General features: G+C 38.8%; 2 protein-coding genes across 2 annotated transcripts in view; both read right to left on the bottom strand.

The window, feature by feature from the left end:
* f13a1a.1 (coagulation factor XIII, A1 polypeptide a, tandem duplicate 1) overlaps window positions 1–17918 on the bottom strand; it is a 45424-nt gene extending 27506 nt beyond the window's left edge. The window contains exon 1 of the mRNA XM_056450782.1: window positions 17879–17918. The gene's annotated coding sequence lies outside the window, so the exon portion shown is untranslated. The remainder of the gene's footprint in view (window positions 1–17878) is intronic.
* On the bottom strand, window positions 1421–17928 carry LOC130218563 (coagulation factor XIII A chain). The gene is made up of 15 exons (XM_056450779.1): window positions 17879–17928; window positions 15786–15944; window positions 14808–14999; window positions 13219–13470; window positions 12023–12141; window positions 10171–10278; window positions 9920–10097; window positions 8008–8146; window positions 7723–7826; window positions 6997–7085; window positions 6752–6905; window positions 6114–6392; window positions 5875–6035; window positions 3926–4062; window positions 1421–1984 (listed from the first exon to the last, which is right to left on the bottom strand). Exons 2-15 carry the CDS (start codon window positions 15916–15918, stop codon window positions 1804–1806), a joined length of 2226 nt encoding a protein of 741 aa, XP_056306754.1. The 5' UTR covers window positions 15919–15944; window positions 17879–17928; the 3' UTR covers window positions 1421–1803.
* Window positions 17929–19686: the final 1758 nt, after the last annotated feature.

The following is a 19686-nucleotide window of genomic DNA, read 5'->3' on the forward strand; positions in this document are numbered from 1 at the left end:
AGGCTGTACAAATGTGTGTGCATGTGTACGTGCTCAATCCTGTTCCCGGAGATCTACCTTCCTGTAGAGTTCAGCTCCAACTCTGATCAAACACACCTGAACTAATTAACTAGGACCTGAACTGCACTTGATAATTACAGGCAGGTGTGTTTGATGGGTTGCAACTGAAATCTGCATGAAGGTCGATCTCCAGGAACAGGGTTAAGCACTCCTGCTATTACCTAATAAAATTGAGGAGGTAACTTTTTCACAGATGTACATTTAGTTATAAGCAATGTTTGCTTTTTAATATTATTAATATTACTAAATATAATCAATATGAGGTGGTGATGTTCAAATGGAAATGTGCGATATAAATAAACTCCAGTCATCAGAAAAGCTGCAATGCTAAACTTTATTATTATCTTTCATTAGTACATGCAGTCATCATAGCAGAGAAAGTCAACAACAGAGTGTAATGAATACAGTATATTAGTAAAGGTTACTCTCAATAAGAAAATCCAGTCCTCCATAGAAAACACCAATCATGTCACTAGAGATCACTACACATTTCATTATACATGTCATTGTTTATTACTTATCACACTTTCAGGCTGATTAAAGGGGATTTCTCAGCAATAAGAGCCATTTCTCAGCCGTAAAATTCTTGGGCTTTCTTTCATGGATCAACAAAATAAAAACCTCTAAAACATATATTTTTCTAAATAATGTTTCATCTTTTGTGTTTGATCACAGACAGTGTTGCAGTTGAAATCGCAGTTATGGGAAATAATTTGAAGTTGCAGGTTGGATATTTATATTAACAATACGAGTTGTTTCTAATGGATACCTGGCAACCCAAAAACTGCTAAGTAATCTGATGGCGCATAAACAAGCAGATCATCAGTTGCGCCCACATCTGAATAAGGTACTTAGAAGTATTGTTTAGTCTAAGTACTTTAACATGTACACTATCTAGATATGGAAAATATTTCCCTTTGTGGGAATCCAGAAATTGACTCTGAGTGGACAAGAAACAAATTGGCTTTGTGACTAGTAGATATAATAATTAAACAGGATTTCAGTATCTTGGCTTTGTTAAGTCAATATTATAATATTTTTATTATAATAATAAAATGCAAGTTGGATGTTTAACTGGTTATAATAAATTAAACGAAAAACAAAACATTTTTAGGGGCATGTTTTCAGTTGTCTTTGGGTTAGATTTTTTTTCTTGGACCTGGCAACCCTAATCACAGAAAGAAGTCAGTCAAATAGGTTTTAAGCAGCGTAAGAGTCAACATCATTTCAGTAAATTGTTGCTTGTGTTTCTTTAGGGTGCTCAGGAGGAATTTCTAATGAATTAAATTTAAGATTTAAACATTTGATAGATTTTTATTATTATTATTATTATTACTATTATTATTTTTATTATTATAAATATTATTATTATTATTAATTAATGCATATACGAGTGATGCAAAGTAATTGTACTGCAAACTCAATTTTTGATGAACTGAATTTAATTGTTTCCTCTGTCACTAACTCTTTTTTCAGTACTACAAACTCCAGCTGGGGCAGCTTTTGAGTTGTTATTGTGATAGATTTATTTGTTTCCTCAAACCTGGCAACCCAGATCACAGAAGTAAGTCAGTCAAATTGGCTTTAAGCGCCATAAGAGTCAATTTCACTTCAGTAAATTATTGATTATTTCTTTAGGGTGCTCAGTAGGAATTTGTAGATTTAAACATTTGATTTTGCAATAATGCATGCAAGCGAAGCAAGGTAATCGTACGGTGAACTCTGCAGTTGTACTTTCAGTTTTCATGACCTGAATCTAACCATTCCCTGTGTCACCAACTCTTTTTTCAGTACTTCAATCTCCAGCTGATTGGTGACCTGTCTCAACGCAGAGCAGTCCAGACAGGCCATCAGCACCTTCTTCCCATGAGCTCGAGGGACCATCGACACTGTGTAGTTCACTGACGCTCCAGGTAAAATCTGGCTGCAAGTTCAGTAACAAAAAGCACAACATATTTGATGAATTTAGATAAATGTTATAATGTCAAGCATAAAATGAGGTACATTGCATAAAGATATGTATGGTATAATGTACATCCAGCCAGCTGTTCTCACAGAATAAAGCCAGATAGATTTATCACACTGTAAAAATGTATTGACAAAAAGTCAAAACAACAAATATTTTTATGTTGCTTTAACTTATTTTAATAAGTTAATCTGGTTTCAACTACATGTTTTGAGTTATACAAAGTTTAATTTGTATACAAAGTTATGCAGAGTTTGATTGGCGTAAGTAGGGATGACTAGAAAAGTTAGTTTGATTCAACTAAAAACAGTTTTACAGTGCAGCTGCTGTGTATATTGAATTATTCTGTGAAAGCAACTAACTGGATGTACATTATCCTGCTTATCCCATGACTACTTGCCACAAAACTAAACAATTAGACACAAAACACTGTTCTGAGCTGTAATTGTTAGCTGTTTAATTAAATACAAAGCTTGCATGACGTAATGCTTATCTGGTATTTAACTGTTCGGTCCCATCATTCATTCATTTTCTTATCATCTTAGTCCCTTTATTAATTTGGGGTCGCCATAACGGAATATTCACCAACTTATCCAGCATATGTTCTACACAGCGGATGCCCTTCCAGCTGCAACCCATCACTGGGAAACATCCATACACACTCATTCACAATTTAGCCTTGTGTTTACTCACAATCGGGGAAGCCAGAGCACTCGGAGGAAACCCACGCGAACATGAGGAGAACATGCAAACTCCACACAGAAATGCCAACTGACCCAGCCGAGGCTCGAGCCAGCCACCTTCTTGCTGTGAGGCGTACGTGCTACCCACTGCGCCAGCTGGTAGCATCAGGTGATTAAATAATAAAATAATAATAATTAATTTAGTCTATGATGAATCCTGCAAGCTTTGTTTAATTTAAGAGCTTGTCAATTATAGCTCGGATCAATGTTTTGTGGCAGGTAGCTGTGTAATAAGCGGGATAATGTACATCCAGCCGGTTGTTATGTGAGATTATTACTATTGCTTATCTGAAATTCAACTCTGAAAACTGTTGAACGGTTTCAATTTAGCAGAACTTCTATGTTAAGCTGCTTTGACACAATCTACATTGTAAAAGTACCATAGAGATTAATTTAATTTAATTTAATTATTACATCACTGTCTAAAATACTGATTTTTATCAGTCAATCAGGACATTTCAAGGTATGTTATTCTGAGATAACAACAACTGAATCTAATAAGACAGGCTTTTCCAGGTGCAAAGAATAACAAAACATCCTGGATGTACTTTATCCTGCTTATTACACGGCTACTTGTCACAAAAAAAATGTAAATTAGACACAAAGCGTTGTTCTGAGCCTTAATAGTTTATTAATTCTTTGACAGAAATTAAACTAGCTGAGTGGAGCGGATGGAGCTTACAATAACCTGTGCACTTGTGCAATATTCAGTCAGAAGATGGCGCCAAACAGTCAAAAACACAAAGTTGAAAGAAACGAAACGGATATACATCAATGTGTATGTAATGTAAGTATATATATGAATGTATTCACTGATGGTCAAGGTCATTCGAAATTCCCGGATGAGCCTGTGTTATTTAGGGGTTGTTTTCTGGGAAAAACATAACATTCGTTTCTGTTGTGACTGACCAGAATCAAGTATCTTAGACAACTACCGCCTGGATGTACTTTATCCCTTACATAAAGCCTTTCAGTCTTATACAACAGCTGCTGATTAACCTGTTTGACTGTATTCTATCTATTCTGGATGTACATTATCCCTTAAACAAAACATGTCAAATACTTTATATTTCTGAGCATGCTTATAGGTGTGTGGTGGAATAATTAATGACAATTAACTGGCTTTTACTACAAATGTGATAAATATGACGTTCACCTGTATTGTTTCACTTTGGTCTGTATCAGACCAGGTCCATCAAGGCGAAGCTCAACCTTTAGCAGGGGGAAATTATAGGGATTGGTGAATTCCACACTGACCAAGAGATCATTGCCAACCCGGGGAGTTCCAGACATCTGTAGATTAATTAGAATGTAGAACACCAACACATGTTAATGCATTCACATAGCACTTTGTATAGTTGAATGGGTAAGACTGGAAAATCTTTACTAAAATAAGAACTAATAATCAATATGTACCCTCTATTATATTAGCCAAAATTTAGGCACAGATTTTTTTTAATGAACCTTAAATCTCAATGAGTTTTTTGATGACAAAGCATGTGGGATACAATAAATGCAGCATGGGTGTTGACAGTTTGACAGTTCATTTACAATAAAACTAAGTCGCATGTGCAACATCTGGTAGTATTGTGTAAATGCATTATAATATACAGTTGAAGTCAGAATTATTAGCCCCCCTTTGATTTATTTATTTTTTTCTTGTTTAAATTGTTCCCAAATGATGTTTAACAGAGCCAGGAAATTTTCACAGTATGTCTGATAATATTTTTTCTTCTGGAGAAAGTCTTATTTGTTTTATTTCGGCTAGAATAAAATCAGTATTTATTTTTTTAAAACCATTTTAGGGTCAAAATTATTAGCCCCTTTAAGCTATTTTTTTTTTCAATAGTCTACAGAACAAACCATCGTTATACAATAACTTGCCTAATTACCCTAACCTGCCTAGTTAACCCAATTAACCTAGTTAAGCCTTTAAATGCCACTTTAAGCTGTATAGAAGTGTCTTGAAGAATATCTAGTCTAATGTTATTTACCGTCATAAATCAGTTAGTAGAAATGAGTTATTAAAACTATTATGTTTAGAAATGTGTTGAAACAATCTCCGTTAAACAGAAATTGGGGGAAAAAATAAACAGGGGGGCTAATAATTCAGGGGGGCTAATATTTCTGACCTCAACTGTATAATAATTACAGTACATTTACAGCTTTGTCATAAACTGAATAATTAAATCTGCATTTAACAATATCCAGCCGAGAAACTTCAATGCCCCTGACTATTTCACATTTATTTTGCTAAGTTATTTTGGGGTTCTGTGAAATTTGTGTCAATAAAGAGATGGTAAAGTCAAAAGTTACTCACTATTTACTCTCACTCAAGTGGTTGCAAACCATTATATGTTTCTTTATTCTGTTGAACACCAAAGAAGATACTTTGTAGAAAGCTGGAAATTATTGATTTCAGTAGTCAGAATTACAGGTTTCCAACGTTCTTCAAATTATCTTTGTGTGTGTTAAAAGGAAGAAAGAAATTCAGCAGGTTGGGAAACAAGTAAATGATGACATAATTGACCATTTTGGGGGAGCTATCCCTTTAAGCAGTACACAAAAGTTTCTTTTTTCTAATGTTTAAGTTATTATTTATTGTGGTAACTTCACTAACATTAATTATAATATAATTTATTTATATACTAGGGGCATCATGGTGGCGCAGTGGATAGCACGATTGCCTCACAGCAAGAAGGTCGCTGGTTCAAGCCTCGGCTGGGTCAGTTGGCATTTATATGTGGAGTTTGCATGTTCTCCCCGTGATGGTGTGGGTTTCCTCCGGGTGCTCCGGTTTCCCCCACAAAGACATGCGGTGCAGGTGAATTGGGTTGGCTAAATTGTCCGTAGTGTAAGTGTGTGAATGGGTGTGTATGGATGTTTCCCAGTGATGGGTTGCAGCTGGAAGGGCATCCTCTGCATAAAAGATATACTGGATAAGTTGGCGGTTCATTCCGCTGTGGCGAACCCTGATTATTAAAGGGACTAAGCTGAAAAGAAAATGAATGAAGTCTTGCAATAACCCCCAGTAATTCTGTGGGGCTTTTTTACAATCAGCATTTCAATGAGAGCCCTATAAAGGGTTAAGAATGTTATATTTACCTTTATTGTGAGTTCAGGAAGTTGGAGATTAATAACTCTCATAGTAGTAAGGGATGTTTCAGTTTCCTCAACGATACCATACACAACAAACAGAAGGTTGGCCTGTTCCACCAGGTGAGGTGCATAATCCACAGCTTTGATATCTATTGTTACAGCTTCAGCTGTAAAGATACGATGATCCATTAGTTTCTAATGTTAAGGTTTGTGCAGTATTTCTGAACTAGTTGTGTCTGACTTACTTTTTGAGGCTTGCACAGATGCCTTTTTGCTCTCAAGCTTAAAATCTGAGCTGGTAATGCCCGTGTAGAACACCACACAGCCGGTAACAGTGGCAATGACGGTGCAGGCTTTGCTGGTCTTGTTCTTAATGTTCATCGTTAGTCTGAAGTCGTCACCTATTTTGATGGTGTTAGTCTGGATCTCGATTTCCACTCCTGCTTCAGGGATTGTCAGATATTCCCTGCTAGGAACGCCACGACGCTCTGCCATCTGCATGACCTGACGTTCCTTGAGGCTTGCTAGAGTCAGGAGAGTTGGAGTGTTAAAGATTTTCAGTAGCATCAATCAAACCATTGTTGTTCAATGTACATGTTGTAACCACTTCAGTTTCCTAGCTCTGCTCTAGGTGGGATTCAAATCAACTTTTATAGCTTTTTATGGGAGGCAGGTATACTAACATCCGGGTCACCAGTGTAATGGGTGTAACAGACAAAGGAGACATCCAAAACATGCAGTTTTAGGGGTCCTCCAGGAACAAGGTTGAGAAACACTGATGTAGAGAAGGCAGATCTTTTAAAACACAATGCTACATTAATATCTGCTCTCTTAATCTAATGTCACATTGCTTTTTTAATTCTGTAGACTGTACGAAGTTTACCTTCTGAGTATTTATAGCTGGAAGTGATGTCTATATAGTCGTTACTGTCATGCTTTTTGGTCACAAGCTGCTTTCCCACATACGAAGTGTCCACATGGATAATCTTTGTTTTTCCATACTTATTAGACTTATGGTAAATCACATCACTGTTCAGCTGAGGAGAGAAAGATTTATGTCCATGCATGTAGATATGATTTCAATATCTTGTATATTAAGGTCAAGGCATTAAACATGTTTCTTCTTACCTCTGCAAAGACGAACCTTGCATCAAATGGATAGCTGAGCTCTCCCTCTTTGATTGCATTGACGGAAGTTGGGCCACATCTGAAAAGACCTGAATCACAGAAGGAGAACATTTTAGATGCACCTTAAGATACGTTTCAGGAGTTCACACTTAGCTGATAATCAATAAAGCGTAATTGGCATGCTGTCCCGGGAGAGAGCCCTGAGCTCGTAATATCCTCGAGCCCGGGGCTCCCTCCTGTTAGAAGGGCGAGAGGGGAGTTCGAGCTCAGGTAGGTCTCGAGAACTCCCCTGCTGTCACCCTGAAGTGTGAACTAAGGTTGTCTTGGGTGATAATTTGGTTTAGTCGATTGGCTATGGTGTATGTTTTTGGACGGTGGGAGGAAACCGAGGAACCCGGGGGAAACCCACGCGTACACGGGGAGTACATAGAAACTCTGCACAGAAACGCCAACTGGCCCGATAGGAGGTTGGACCAGCGGTGTTCTTGCTGTGAGGCAACAGCCACTGGGCCACCGTGTCGCCCTATTGGAAAAAAGGGTGGGAAGTAGGGGTGGAAGCTTCAAGACGAAGATAACTGGAGTGAAAAACTTCCGTAATCATCTTATAGGGCAGATTACGGAGCTAATGAGGTGCCAGCCGTGTTGATCATAAGCACGTCATCCTCTCGAAATTAGTTTATAAATAAACCACACAATAAATGGCAAATGTCATGGTAGGGATGATACCATCACTGGTCTCCTGAGGAGTGCAGTCGACCACCTGCCAGCCGGAGTATTGATCAGGCAGATCAAGCCTCTTCATGAACACCTCATTCCAGCAATGGTAGTTCCTATAAAAACAAAGCATTGCAACTAAACTGTGTTGCCAACCAGCATTTCAGTTAACTCTCATCAGCGTTAGAGTAAATCAAGTCAATTGCCGCAACACCTGAAACATCTTTAGATAGAAGTGTTATATTAAGTAATGCATTTATTTTTTATTTTCAGACCGCCTTGTTTGGAGAATCTTACCAGACTGAATCTCTTGTTCGGGTTTTGTCCATTCTCCCGTCCTCATCGAGCACAATGTCTGTCTTCAGGTTGCCTGTGTTGTCATGAGCAGAGCAGTAGTTGGTGACGACCCGTCCAGGGATCCCAAGGCAGCGCACAACTGGAAGGGACATTGGAAGAAATAAGGTCAAATGTGGTGTTAAATGGGGTATATTGCACACAGACTTTTAATTGTCAGTCAGCCAAACCAAGCACTTCCAGCGAACTGTCGCGCTATTACAAAGTCAACGAGGTTTAAGATCTAAATTTTAAATATCAGTGATCTTCACTGCCTGATTGATATACGATATAACGTGGGTCTCGGAAAGGACTGAATTCAATTCCATTTTTTGTGCCATGTCTTTTTATTTTGGAAATGTATTTTACTACAGCATTTTCAATAGAGTTTCTGCAATAGCCTGCTGCTACTGACAATGCTTGCATTTAGACCATAGACTGTTAAATATATGGACGTAGTATCCGTGACGTCACCCATAGGTTTCTGAAGAGCGCAAATGAAGCTACAAGTAGGCGCGGCCAACTGTTGCCATTTTGTTCGTGCGTCATCGCACCGACGGCGGGATACCAAACAAGGGCAAAGAGGCGGAGAGTGAGCGGAGCTACAGACACCTGCAGGCATTTTGCTTGGACCTGGCAGACAGACTTTACTTTTTGAGAAACACTTAATACTCTATTACCTGCGACTCGTTTGTGTTCTGACCACTTGTGCTTGGTTGTACACTATATCAATAAAGTCTTTAGACTTTTAAAAACACTGTAGTAATACATTGAGCCACTAACCATTGTTCTTATGACGTTTTTCAACAGGAGGAAAACCCGAAATACGTCCAAACACTTCAAATATAGTCTGTGTTAGTAAATGCAAGACTATTGATGAACTCCAGGCATAACGCTATGATAACGCTTCAGATGACTGTTCTAGAGCCTACAGCTAATCAATCTGTCAGATTCTAGAGGGCATTACAGCTCTAAAGAAAAATATTAATGATAAATGATCTTAAATAAAAACAAATACATTTATAGAGATGGTATATAAGTATATAACTTCACTCACCAGGGAAACTGAGGCCACGTGAATGGTTTGTGAGCACAATTAAGTGCACACAGCATCCCATATCATCTGATAATTGTAGGAAATAATCCCAAAAGGCAGCTGACTGTGTAAAGAAGCATTAACCAACACAAAAATGCGATGTATATGCCGAATTCATCGGCTAATTAGCCGTAATCAGCTGAGGTGACAAGACAGCTAGCAGCGAGACCTAGCTGTCACTCAAGTGGCCACGCCCTTAATTATGCAAACTTATTATAACTTAATAAAAACGAAACGGATGAGTTATAAAAAAAATTCACCCCCTCACAGTTGTCATGAAGGTTAATCATGGCTATTTGCACCAAAGGCATCTTTTGTACCAGGCTGTAAGCATGTTTTTATCAGCTGTAAAAATGGCCAATTTCCCATTGCAGTCAGAAATGACCTGGACTTCTTGGAGCCAGCCCCCCAAGGCGAGTCGATGAATTGTAGTTTTAGTTACTTCCGTATTGGCTTCCCGAGGGAGAGCGGCAGGTTGCCGCTTGATTTAGACGCTCATTCATCTAGTTCTACATTTGAACAACTAAATGAATGCTTAAGTCTATTTAACTGATTGTATTTTTATTTACATTAGAACATCAATGCTGTAAAAGGATCCTCATGAAATTGAAAATAGTCACATTAGGCTTTCACCGGAAGTTTGTTGTTGGCTGAAAACACTAGCTGTTTATATACCCTATTGCTTCAGACTAGAAGTGTTTGTTTCTTAATGCTTTATATTAGCACTAAGAAAAAGTTCTCAAATGGATGGCCTAAAGAATGCAGGTTTGCTATACTCACAAGTATTGAGCGTGCCTGCAAACACCCAGCACTGAGCAAAGCACACAGGCACACAGCCTTCACTGGCATATTTGAGCAGAATTTCAGGACTTCCAGTCCAGGCGGTGGGTGCTGTGCCACTGGAGTAATCACCACTCCAGCTACCAACCAGGACGCCATCATCCCCTTGGGAATTTATCTGAAAATAAACCACCAAAAGTAGTAAATAAACAATAATTATCCATAATGTGATTGCTATTATCAAATCATACCAGAGCTGATGCTTGCCGAACTACTTCAGTGGCATTTCCACGGAACAACAGCGGCACTTTCCCAGCATCCATTACTGTAAGACAGGCATCCAGAACCCCCTCTTCAAACTACAGGAAGCCACACAAAATGTTTAATACAGTGGGGGATGAAACTTGCTGTAATTATGATATTAGATGACTTATCTCAGTGGTCTCAAACTCAGTTCCTCAAGTTTCCTCAAGTTTAGCTCCAACCAGCTGCTTAATAGTTCCTAGTAGTCCTATGGCCCGTTTCCACTGAGTGGTACGGTATGGTACAGTTCGGTTCGGGACGCTTTTATGGTCATTTTGACTGTCAAAAGGTAACTAAAAGCAAACTGTACCGTACCACTTTTTGGCCACCTTTTGCCAAAGGTGCCTAGCACGACAAAAGGTACCAAACGGTGGAGCTAGATGCGCAGCTGAACGCTATTAGTTTACAGAGAAGCGTCACTCGCACATACACAAGCAGGAGAATGAAAACAAAGAAACCGCCATTTTTAAATACACAGCCGAGACATTACATCGTAATACTATATGCATATAATAACAAGCCATGGTTGACCCGAGCTCAGACAAACCTTGTCATCGTCATGATGAACAGCCACAAAGCCAAGAAGAACAAAATCTGCCGTGTCCTGTTTTTGTTTTATGAGGCCGTCTAAAAGTACGAGCGGTTTTACTTTTTTCAAGAAGCTCGCAAATGCTCGTGTGAGCGTCTATATTTGAAAAAACTAACTTCTGGAGCTGATGATAATAACATGCGTGTGATTATTGAAGTGACTCTGACATCAGATCCTTTCAGAAGCAACAAAGGAGAAACACGTAGAAACGAAGGAGCGAATGATCAAATCCTGTTCACAGAAAGGTTAGTAATGAACATTTAAACACAAGTATTTATGTGTATGAAGCATCTGTTTTGTGAGAAGTGCTTCTCATATTATATGCGAGCGACCCGTACAGCTTTACTTTGACATTTCCTTGAGCAAGAATGACGTTGACTGAAACTTTCTGTTGTACACCACGCCCTTGGTACCCTTTAGGCAGTTGAAACACAAGCCTGGTGACCCTTACCAACCCGTACTGTACCAGTCAGTGGAAATTGGCCATTAAACACCTAGTTTAGTTGGTTCAGATGTGTTTTAATCATAGTTGGAGCAAAACTATGCAGAGCTGCAGCCCCCCAGAAATTAGGTTTGAGACCTATGGCTTAGCTTCAAAACATCAGTAACCACAAATCAAGGTCTTAAGTGTTAACCCCGGTAACTGAAAGTCAAGGTCTTAGGTTTGTACCCCTACAGTGTCCAAACTCCATCCTGGAGAGTTTAGCCCCAACTTGCAAGTTTCAAGTGTGCCTATTACAGTGTGTCTCAATCCTGATCCTCACATCCCACCCCTTCATTTCTCTCTACCTTTTGAAATGTGTTTGAAATGTGACATAATATACCTCCATAATTAAATACAATATAAACTGGTGTGACAGCAACTCCTACTGTTTTGCAAGAAAACAATGTGACTATGCTGACTTTAACGGCATTAACCATTCTGGACCAACAGTGAATTCTTTGGAGTTTTCTTTCAAAATACAATCAGAGGACACAAAACAAAATCTGCCGTTCAAGGATGTTTCATATTGCCATATTGCATGATGCCTTCAATGGAGCTTGATGACTTGAAAGCCATTGTCAGTCTGCCTATTGTGAAACCCCCCAAGAAACGTTCACTCTGCAAAAATATTGGCCCTCCATGAACAGATCTGGACATCCCTGGTTTAAGGTATACTATGGAAGAAAATGTACTAGAGATGAAGAAAAATCTGCAAAACAATGCCAACCTGGCCAAAGTTCCATGAACGAGTGGTGATGTTGTTGTGTACTCCATTGTAGATGGTCCCCACTTCATTCATCACATACTCCTGTCTGTCATCCTCTTTATCCATGTACACTTCATCCTCTGGGTAGACACATTTGTCATCATATATAGTAAGATAAAGGTGACTTATATATAATATTAGTGGGTTAGTTCAACCAAAAATGAAGCTTCTGTTATTAAATTATCACCCGCATGTACAGTAGTACCAATCCTTTGCTCATCTTCAGATTACAAATGAAGATATTTTAGATTAAATCCGAGAGCTCTCTCAACCTTTTCACTTCCTGACAAAAGTCTTGTCGTTGATCGCAGTTGTAAGAGCAACAAATAATAAGTTGACTTCTAGTTGATCATTTGGAAAGGTGGCAGAAGGTGGATTTTCTCTGATGAATCATCTGTTGAACTGCATCCCAATCATCACAAATACTGCAGAAGACCTACTGGAACCCGCATGAACTCAAGATTCTCACAGAAATCAGTCAAATTTGGTGAAGGAAAAATCATGGTTTGGGGTTACATTCAGTATGGGGGCGTGCGAGAGATCTGCAGAGTGGATGGCAACATCAACAGCCTGAGGTATCAAGACATTCGTGCTGCCCATTACATTACAAACCACAGGAGAGGGCAAATTCTTCAAATTCAGCCACCACATCAAAGCTCCTGAAAGCAAAGAAGGTGCTCCAGGATCGGCCAGCCCAGTCACCAGATATAAATCTTATTGAGCATGTCTGGGGTAAGATGGAGGAGGCATTGAAGATGAATCCAAAGGATCTTGATGAACTCTGGGAGTCCTGCAAGAACGCTTTCTTTGCCATTCCAGATGACTTTATTAATAGGTGATTTGAGTCATTGCAGTGGTGTATGGATGCAAGCTGAAGTTGATTGTATTTGTTTCGTAGTGCACAAAAAAGCTTCATATGATTACAGTTGAACCCCTAAAGTCCCATGGAAAGTTTTGACAATGTTTTTTGTTCCTTTTATACTCTTTGAATGAGTCGGGACCCTTGAGGGAGTTGAGGAAGCTCTCAGATTTCCTCTAAAATATCTTAATTTGTGTTCTGAAGATGAATGGGGCATTGAAATGACATTATTTGAGCAATTAATTTCCTTTTTTGGGTGAACTACTCCTTTAAACTTTGTTGTGTAGTGTGTACTTACCAGAGTTCCAAGGATTGAACAGCACATAGAAATCTGTGTCAGGGTTCCTCTGAGTGCGCTCTTTCCCCAAAGCGCTCACAACTACCGCAAAAGTGCGGAAGCGGCCAATGATGCATTTGGCATCTGGTGTTATGCCCACCATAACATTATTGCCATGTATTGCCACCACGCGACTCTTCCAGCTACTGTCTAGTTTCTCTTTTCCGATGGACACTATGATGTAGGTGCCCTTGTTTTCGTCGGGTGAACTCCCTGTAGCATAAAAAAAATAGTAGGGGTGGCAATGTCTTTACAGTCCACTAGGAGGTGCTGTTGAACTTGAGCTTTTTTTCTGCTGAGCATTCAATATGCAGTAAGTTAGTAAAATAAAGATGGCAGTGCATACAACATTCATGACAAGTTTCCATGAAAGTGTTGGTCAGTTTTTCAGCTTGGCTATCCCACTTTTGCACTTCAGCAATAAAACAGAAGTGATATAAACAAATGGAGAAATGCATCTGTTTAGTTAAAATACATGATGCTAAAGTTTTCATTTGGGTTCAAGTTGAAAAGGGTAATAAATAGCAGGATTATCATATATAATATTGTATCATGGCACAAGTATCATTATAATAACGTATCGTGGGGACTGTCACCCTTACAAAACAGCCTATTTGACCTCTTCTAGATTATGGCAATATCTCATATCCAGTAATGTATAAGCAAAAACAAGGAAATTAATCTTCCGACAAGCTAAGCAAAGTAATCTTACGTCAAAGCGAAAATAAGATCATTTTGCTCACCCCATCGGCAGACTTGTTTAGTTGTTTTAAGGAAAAAAATCACATTACATTCATGCATTTAGTAGATGCTTTTATCCAAAGTGACTTATACCCGTTACCAAACACCCGTAAAGCAGTCAGGGTTCTGTGCCTTGCTCGAAGGAATCACCTCAGCTTTACTATTGAGGTGGATATTCCCACCAGCAATCCCTGCTGGTACTGAGACTCGAACCTGCCACCTTTGAATTACACGTTTATCTTCTAACCATTCAGCCATGGCTGCCCCCATTCATTTTGATATTCATTCATTCATTTTCTTTTCGGCTTAGTCCCTTTATTAATCAGGGGTCCCCACAGTGAAATGAACCGCCAACTTATCCAGCATATGTTTTACGCACCGGATACCCTTCCAGCCACAACCCATCTCTGGGAAACATCCATACACACTCGTTCACACTCATACACTACGGACAATTTAGCCTTCCCAGTTCACCTGTACCGCATGTCTTTGGACTGTGGGGGAAACCGGAGCACCCGGGGGAAACCAACGCGAATGCAGGGAGAACATGCAAACTCCACACAGAAAAGTCAACTGACCCAGCCTAGGCTCGAACTAGCGACCTTCTTGCTGTGAGGCGACAGCACTACCTACTGCGCCACTGCGTTGCCATTATACTTGTACATTATACATTATAAATGCTTCTTGATTTAAAAAAAAAAATTAGATATTTGTCCTGGAAATGAGGCAAAAGTTTTAAGTAAGAAACGCATTTATTACAGACATTTTATGATGTTTTCTTAATCTTATTATTTGACCCAGAAGCTCACCAATCAGGAACTCCAACTCCACTTGGTGCTGCTGTTCATTGAAGGCCCGGTCCAGTTTGAGGATAATGGTGAACTCTGTATTTCTGCGTACAATGAGGTTTGAGCCCTTGTATGTGTCCGTGTGGTGGATGTTTTTGTTCTCGGTCACACGCATGTCGATGCTCAATACTGAGAGACGTGCGGCTCTTATTGCTAAAAAAGAAAACAGACTGTTGGTTTTTTGGCCTTTCTACACCAGTGTTTCCCAACCCTGTTCCTGGAGGCACACCAACAGTTCATGTTTTGGATGTCTGCCTCATCTGACCCATTAACTCATTTTGGAGTCTCTTCTAATGTTCTGATGAGTTGTTTCTGGTGTGTTTGATTAGGGAGAGGATGAAAATGTGTACTGTTGGCGTGCCTTCAGGAACAGGGTTGGGAAACTCTGCATTAGAAGAGACTCCAAAATCTGAAGTTAATGGGTCAGATGAGGGAGACATCCAAAACATGAACTGTTGGTGTGTCTCCAGGAACAGGGTTGGGAAACACTGTTCTACACAATAGTATCTGCACTAAAAATCATGCTTGCCTTAATTTGTTTAAGCTGAATCAAATTAACCTTATGAGTCCACTGAACTTATATTATGTTAATCGGACTTAAAACAGCTTGTGTAACTCATAACATTAAGTTAGAAGATGATTAACTTAGTTTAATAAGTTAGAATGAACTAAAAAATATGCTGTCAGGACTAACTGATTATATAAGTTTTACAGTGTGGATGCAGACTTGAATTTGCGAGCTGAAACTGCATATATCAGACTTGCAGCGTCAGACGTAGTGCACTCAATGGAGCTGGTGACATCACTGTGAGGGGTGGGGTTAGGTGTGTGGATTAAAAAGCATTGCATGCAGCTCATCTTGCAACTGCACCAACTCTGCATCCAGACCTCTCGCTTTCTACATGCAAATGCAAACAAACAACCCAGGGAAGACTTTACCTTCATCATTGGGTCCCCTTGGCAAAACAGTTGTGAAAGTTTCATGCGGCGGTGGGTTGGACTCAAGTGAGTTTGACTTGTCAATGAAAGCACGGGCTCCCCAGCGCCAAGCAGGTTGGGTTGAAAGTGACATGATGTTCACAAGATCTTCACGAAAACCTGAAGGACAGATCATGTTAGAAAACTACAGCCATATAGGACCGCATGATATCATATAAACTGAGATTTTAATATTTAGATTTCTGCAATGTAGTAGTCCAGGAGTTCCCAAACTTTTCAGCCCGCGACTCCTAAAATAACAATGCCAGTGACTCGTGACCACCAAAATTCTCAGAGGGGGTTATAAATATACAAACAGTAGCCCTATATAAACACGAGCATATTGACAACACCAAAAAAGTGCTACAGTCTAACAACCATATCATTTTTATAGTCATTTAATAATGTGTTTAATTTAATATTAACCTCACCTAATGAGGCTGGTGGACACAGTGTTTTCAGCACAAGTCTATTCTTGATTTAATTTGGAGGCCGACGCTCAAAGATCATTCTCAGTGTTCAGTTGTGGCCTGTATTTATTTTTAATGTATTTGATTGCCTTAAAGGTGTCAGAAAGTTTAACCTGGTGCTGTAAAATCAATCTGCTGAAGCTGACGCTATTGCTGGGCTGTTAATCCAACGTAAATACACCAATCCTATGAAAAAAATAATTGAAAATGCTGATGGCTTTTCATTTAAATGTTGTTTTTTACTATTAAAAACTACTATTTTTATCTTCTGTAAGTTATAAAGATACAATATGGTAATTCTTTTAATTTAATAACATTTATTTGACTTTTGGAAATCACCAAGCGACTCCCTTCCCAACCCCAACTTTAAAACCACTGTAGTAGTCAACACTTAAAATGGATCGAAAACTTCGTCCTAAGACAAGAATTGGCGTTCTTCAATAGCTTCAGGACTATTATAATGAAAGGTTTTGATCCATTTCAAATGTTGACTATTGTATATATTGTGACATGAATATAATTTCATTCTCTATTTGGAAATAATAGTTACATCAACTGGGTTGAATGTATAGGGCAGTGCATGTGCATAAAATATTATGAACGAATGACAAGCACAGATGCGTACAATAGAGCAGTGTTTCCAACCCTGTTCCTGCAGGCACACCAACAGTACATATTTTGGATGTCTCCCTTATCTAACCCATTCATTTCAGGCTTTGAAGTATCTTCTACCATTCTAATGAGTTGATTTCTGGTGTGTTTGATTAGGAAGAGGTTGAAAATGTGTACTGTTGGTGTGCCTTCAGGAACAGGGTTGGGAAACACTACAATAGAGCAAAGATACTAATGAAATAAACAGTGCTTTCTGGAGAGTCTAGCACAGGGTTGGGCAAACTCGATCCTGGAGGGCCGGTGTCCCTGCATAGTTTTGCACCAACCCTAATCAAACACACCTGCTTGTAGCTTTCTAGTGATCTTGAAGACACTAATTAGGGTGTTCAGGTGTGTTTGATTAGTGTTGGAGCAAAACTCTGCAGGGACACCGGCCCTCGAGGATCGAGTTTGCCCATGCCTGATCTAGCAGGATTTAGGAACAGAAGTTCAATAATCAAAGATAAAATAACACTGCAAAATCTTTATTGTGTAATAATGCAATTTTTAAAAATACTACACAGACTACTTTATAACTTCTTGTGCCCAAACGGTTTAAATCCACTTGAAATTGTACAGTCACAGGCCTTCGAAATATATCTAAATGAAAGTATTTTACTCTGTTAAACTTAGCAATGATTCTACAAATCATGTGTGATCTGAAATACAGTTCCTTCTAATCCCAACTTGCCATCTTAGATTCTACGATGTGACAATTGAACATGGCAATATTGATGTTCAAATTAAATATTGTGCATCCCTGTACAGCCGAATTCTACAGACTTTCATTTAATAAATGTTTTTAGAAAAGCTGAGGCACGGTAGGAGAAAAGAACACAAGTTATAGGTCAGGAATTGTGGGAAAAAACACCATTAAACTCTTCAGAAATGCATTTGAAAGCTTTAAGGAGTCATTAAAAGTGCTGAACTCACGGTCTGTGTGTCAGAGTAGATGGTCTGCTGAGGAAGCTCCAGGCAGATGTGCTCATCAGGAGCTTCATGCTGATTAATAAAGGCTCAGGACTTCCTCTTTTACTGGAAAAACAAAGACCTTCGTGAACCAAGAGCATCCCGAGATCAGGTCATTCTGACATACAGATCTGTGACCCTCTGATTCCTGATGACCACAGCCCATTGATAGATGTGTGTATAACATTCATATCTGATAACAACCCCTAATTAGGAAAAGATATGAAGTGAATTGAACAGTCCCAGCAATGATGAGATTTATGCTCAATGCATTTTTAGATCAAATTTGGTTTCAATTATTATGTTATATAAGAAAAAAAATTATATATGACCTTGTGATGCTTCATATGTAATTCATGTATCAGACAACTGTTGGCCAAAATTATTAACGTTACCAGTTAAAACTTGGAGTTTTAACAAAAGCAGGCATATTTTATATTTTGATATGTATTTCCCCCATATATAAATATATATAGAGAGAGAGAGACACACACAGTTGAAGTCATAATTATTTGCCCCCCTTTGAATTTTATTTTATTTTTTCCCCAAAAATGATGTTTAACAGAGCAAGGAAATTTTCACAGTATGTCTGATAATATTTTTTCTTCCGGAGAAAGTTTTTTTTGTTTTATTTCGGCTAGAATAAAAGCAGTTTTTAAATTTTTTTAAATCCATTTTAGGGTCAATATTATGAGCCCCTTTAAGCTATTTTTTTTTTTTTTGATAGTCTACAGAACAAACCATCAATATACAATAACTTGCCTAATTACTCTAACTTGCCTAGTTAACCTAATTAACCTAGTTAAGCCTTTAAATGTCACTTTAAGCTGTATAGAAGTGTCTTGAAGAATATCTAATAAAATATTACTTACTGTCATCATGGCAAAGATGAAATAAATCAGTTATTAGAGATGAGTTATTAAAACTATTATGATTAGAAATGTGTTGAAAAAAAATCTTCTCTCCATTAAACAGAAACTGGGGAAAAAATAAACAAGAGGGCTAATAATTCAGGGGGGCTAATAATTCAGGGAGGCTAATAATTCTAATAGCATTGGTTTTGCTTCACGTTTCAGATGACAAATCCACTAGGGGGCACTGTCTATATTTTTTTGAATCAGAAATAAATTACTTAAAGTACTTTTTGTTGTACATTTTATTTTTTTTTAGCATTTTTATTATTTGTTTTTATTTCTCCTATGCTTGTTTCTTTTATTCCTGTTTATGTAAAGCACTTTGAATTGCCACTGTGTATGAAATGTGCTATATAGATAAACTTGCCTTGCCTTGCCTTACATTTTGCCTCTTTTTTTGTAACTTTGCCTCACCAGACTCGAACCCGAGCACTCTTCAGCACAAGTACAACACTGTACAAGGTGACAAGCAAACTGACCACACCAGAAAAGTGTCCATATGGAGATTCCTTCATTCATGTTCCTTCGGCTTAATCCCTTATTTATCAAGGGTCACCACAGTGGAATGAACCGCTAACCAGAGCACCCAAAAAAAACCATGCCAACATGGGGAGAACATGCAAACTCCACACAGAAATACCAACTGGGACTCGAACCAGTGACCTTCTTGCTGTGTGACAACAGTGCTAACCACTGAGCCACCCATACCTGCCAACATTCAGATGCTAACATCCGGGAGATTTTATCCAGGGGTGCGTGCTAAGTGAAGAGCGAGGGAGAGGGTGGGGGGGAGTGCGTGCGGACTGAAGATCGGGGAGCAGGTATGAAGATGGCTGCGCGTTGGGTTCGGTGCGCATG

Source organism: Danio aesculapii, chromosome 24 (genome assembly GCF_903798145.1).
Source record: "Danio aesculapii chromosome 24, fDanAes4.1, whole genome shotgun sequence".
NCBI lineage: Eukaryota > Metazoa > Chordata > Actinopteri > Cypriniformes > Danionidae > Danio > Danio aesculapii.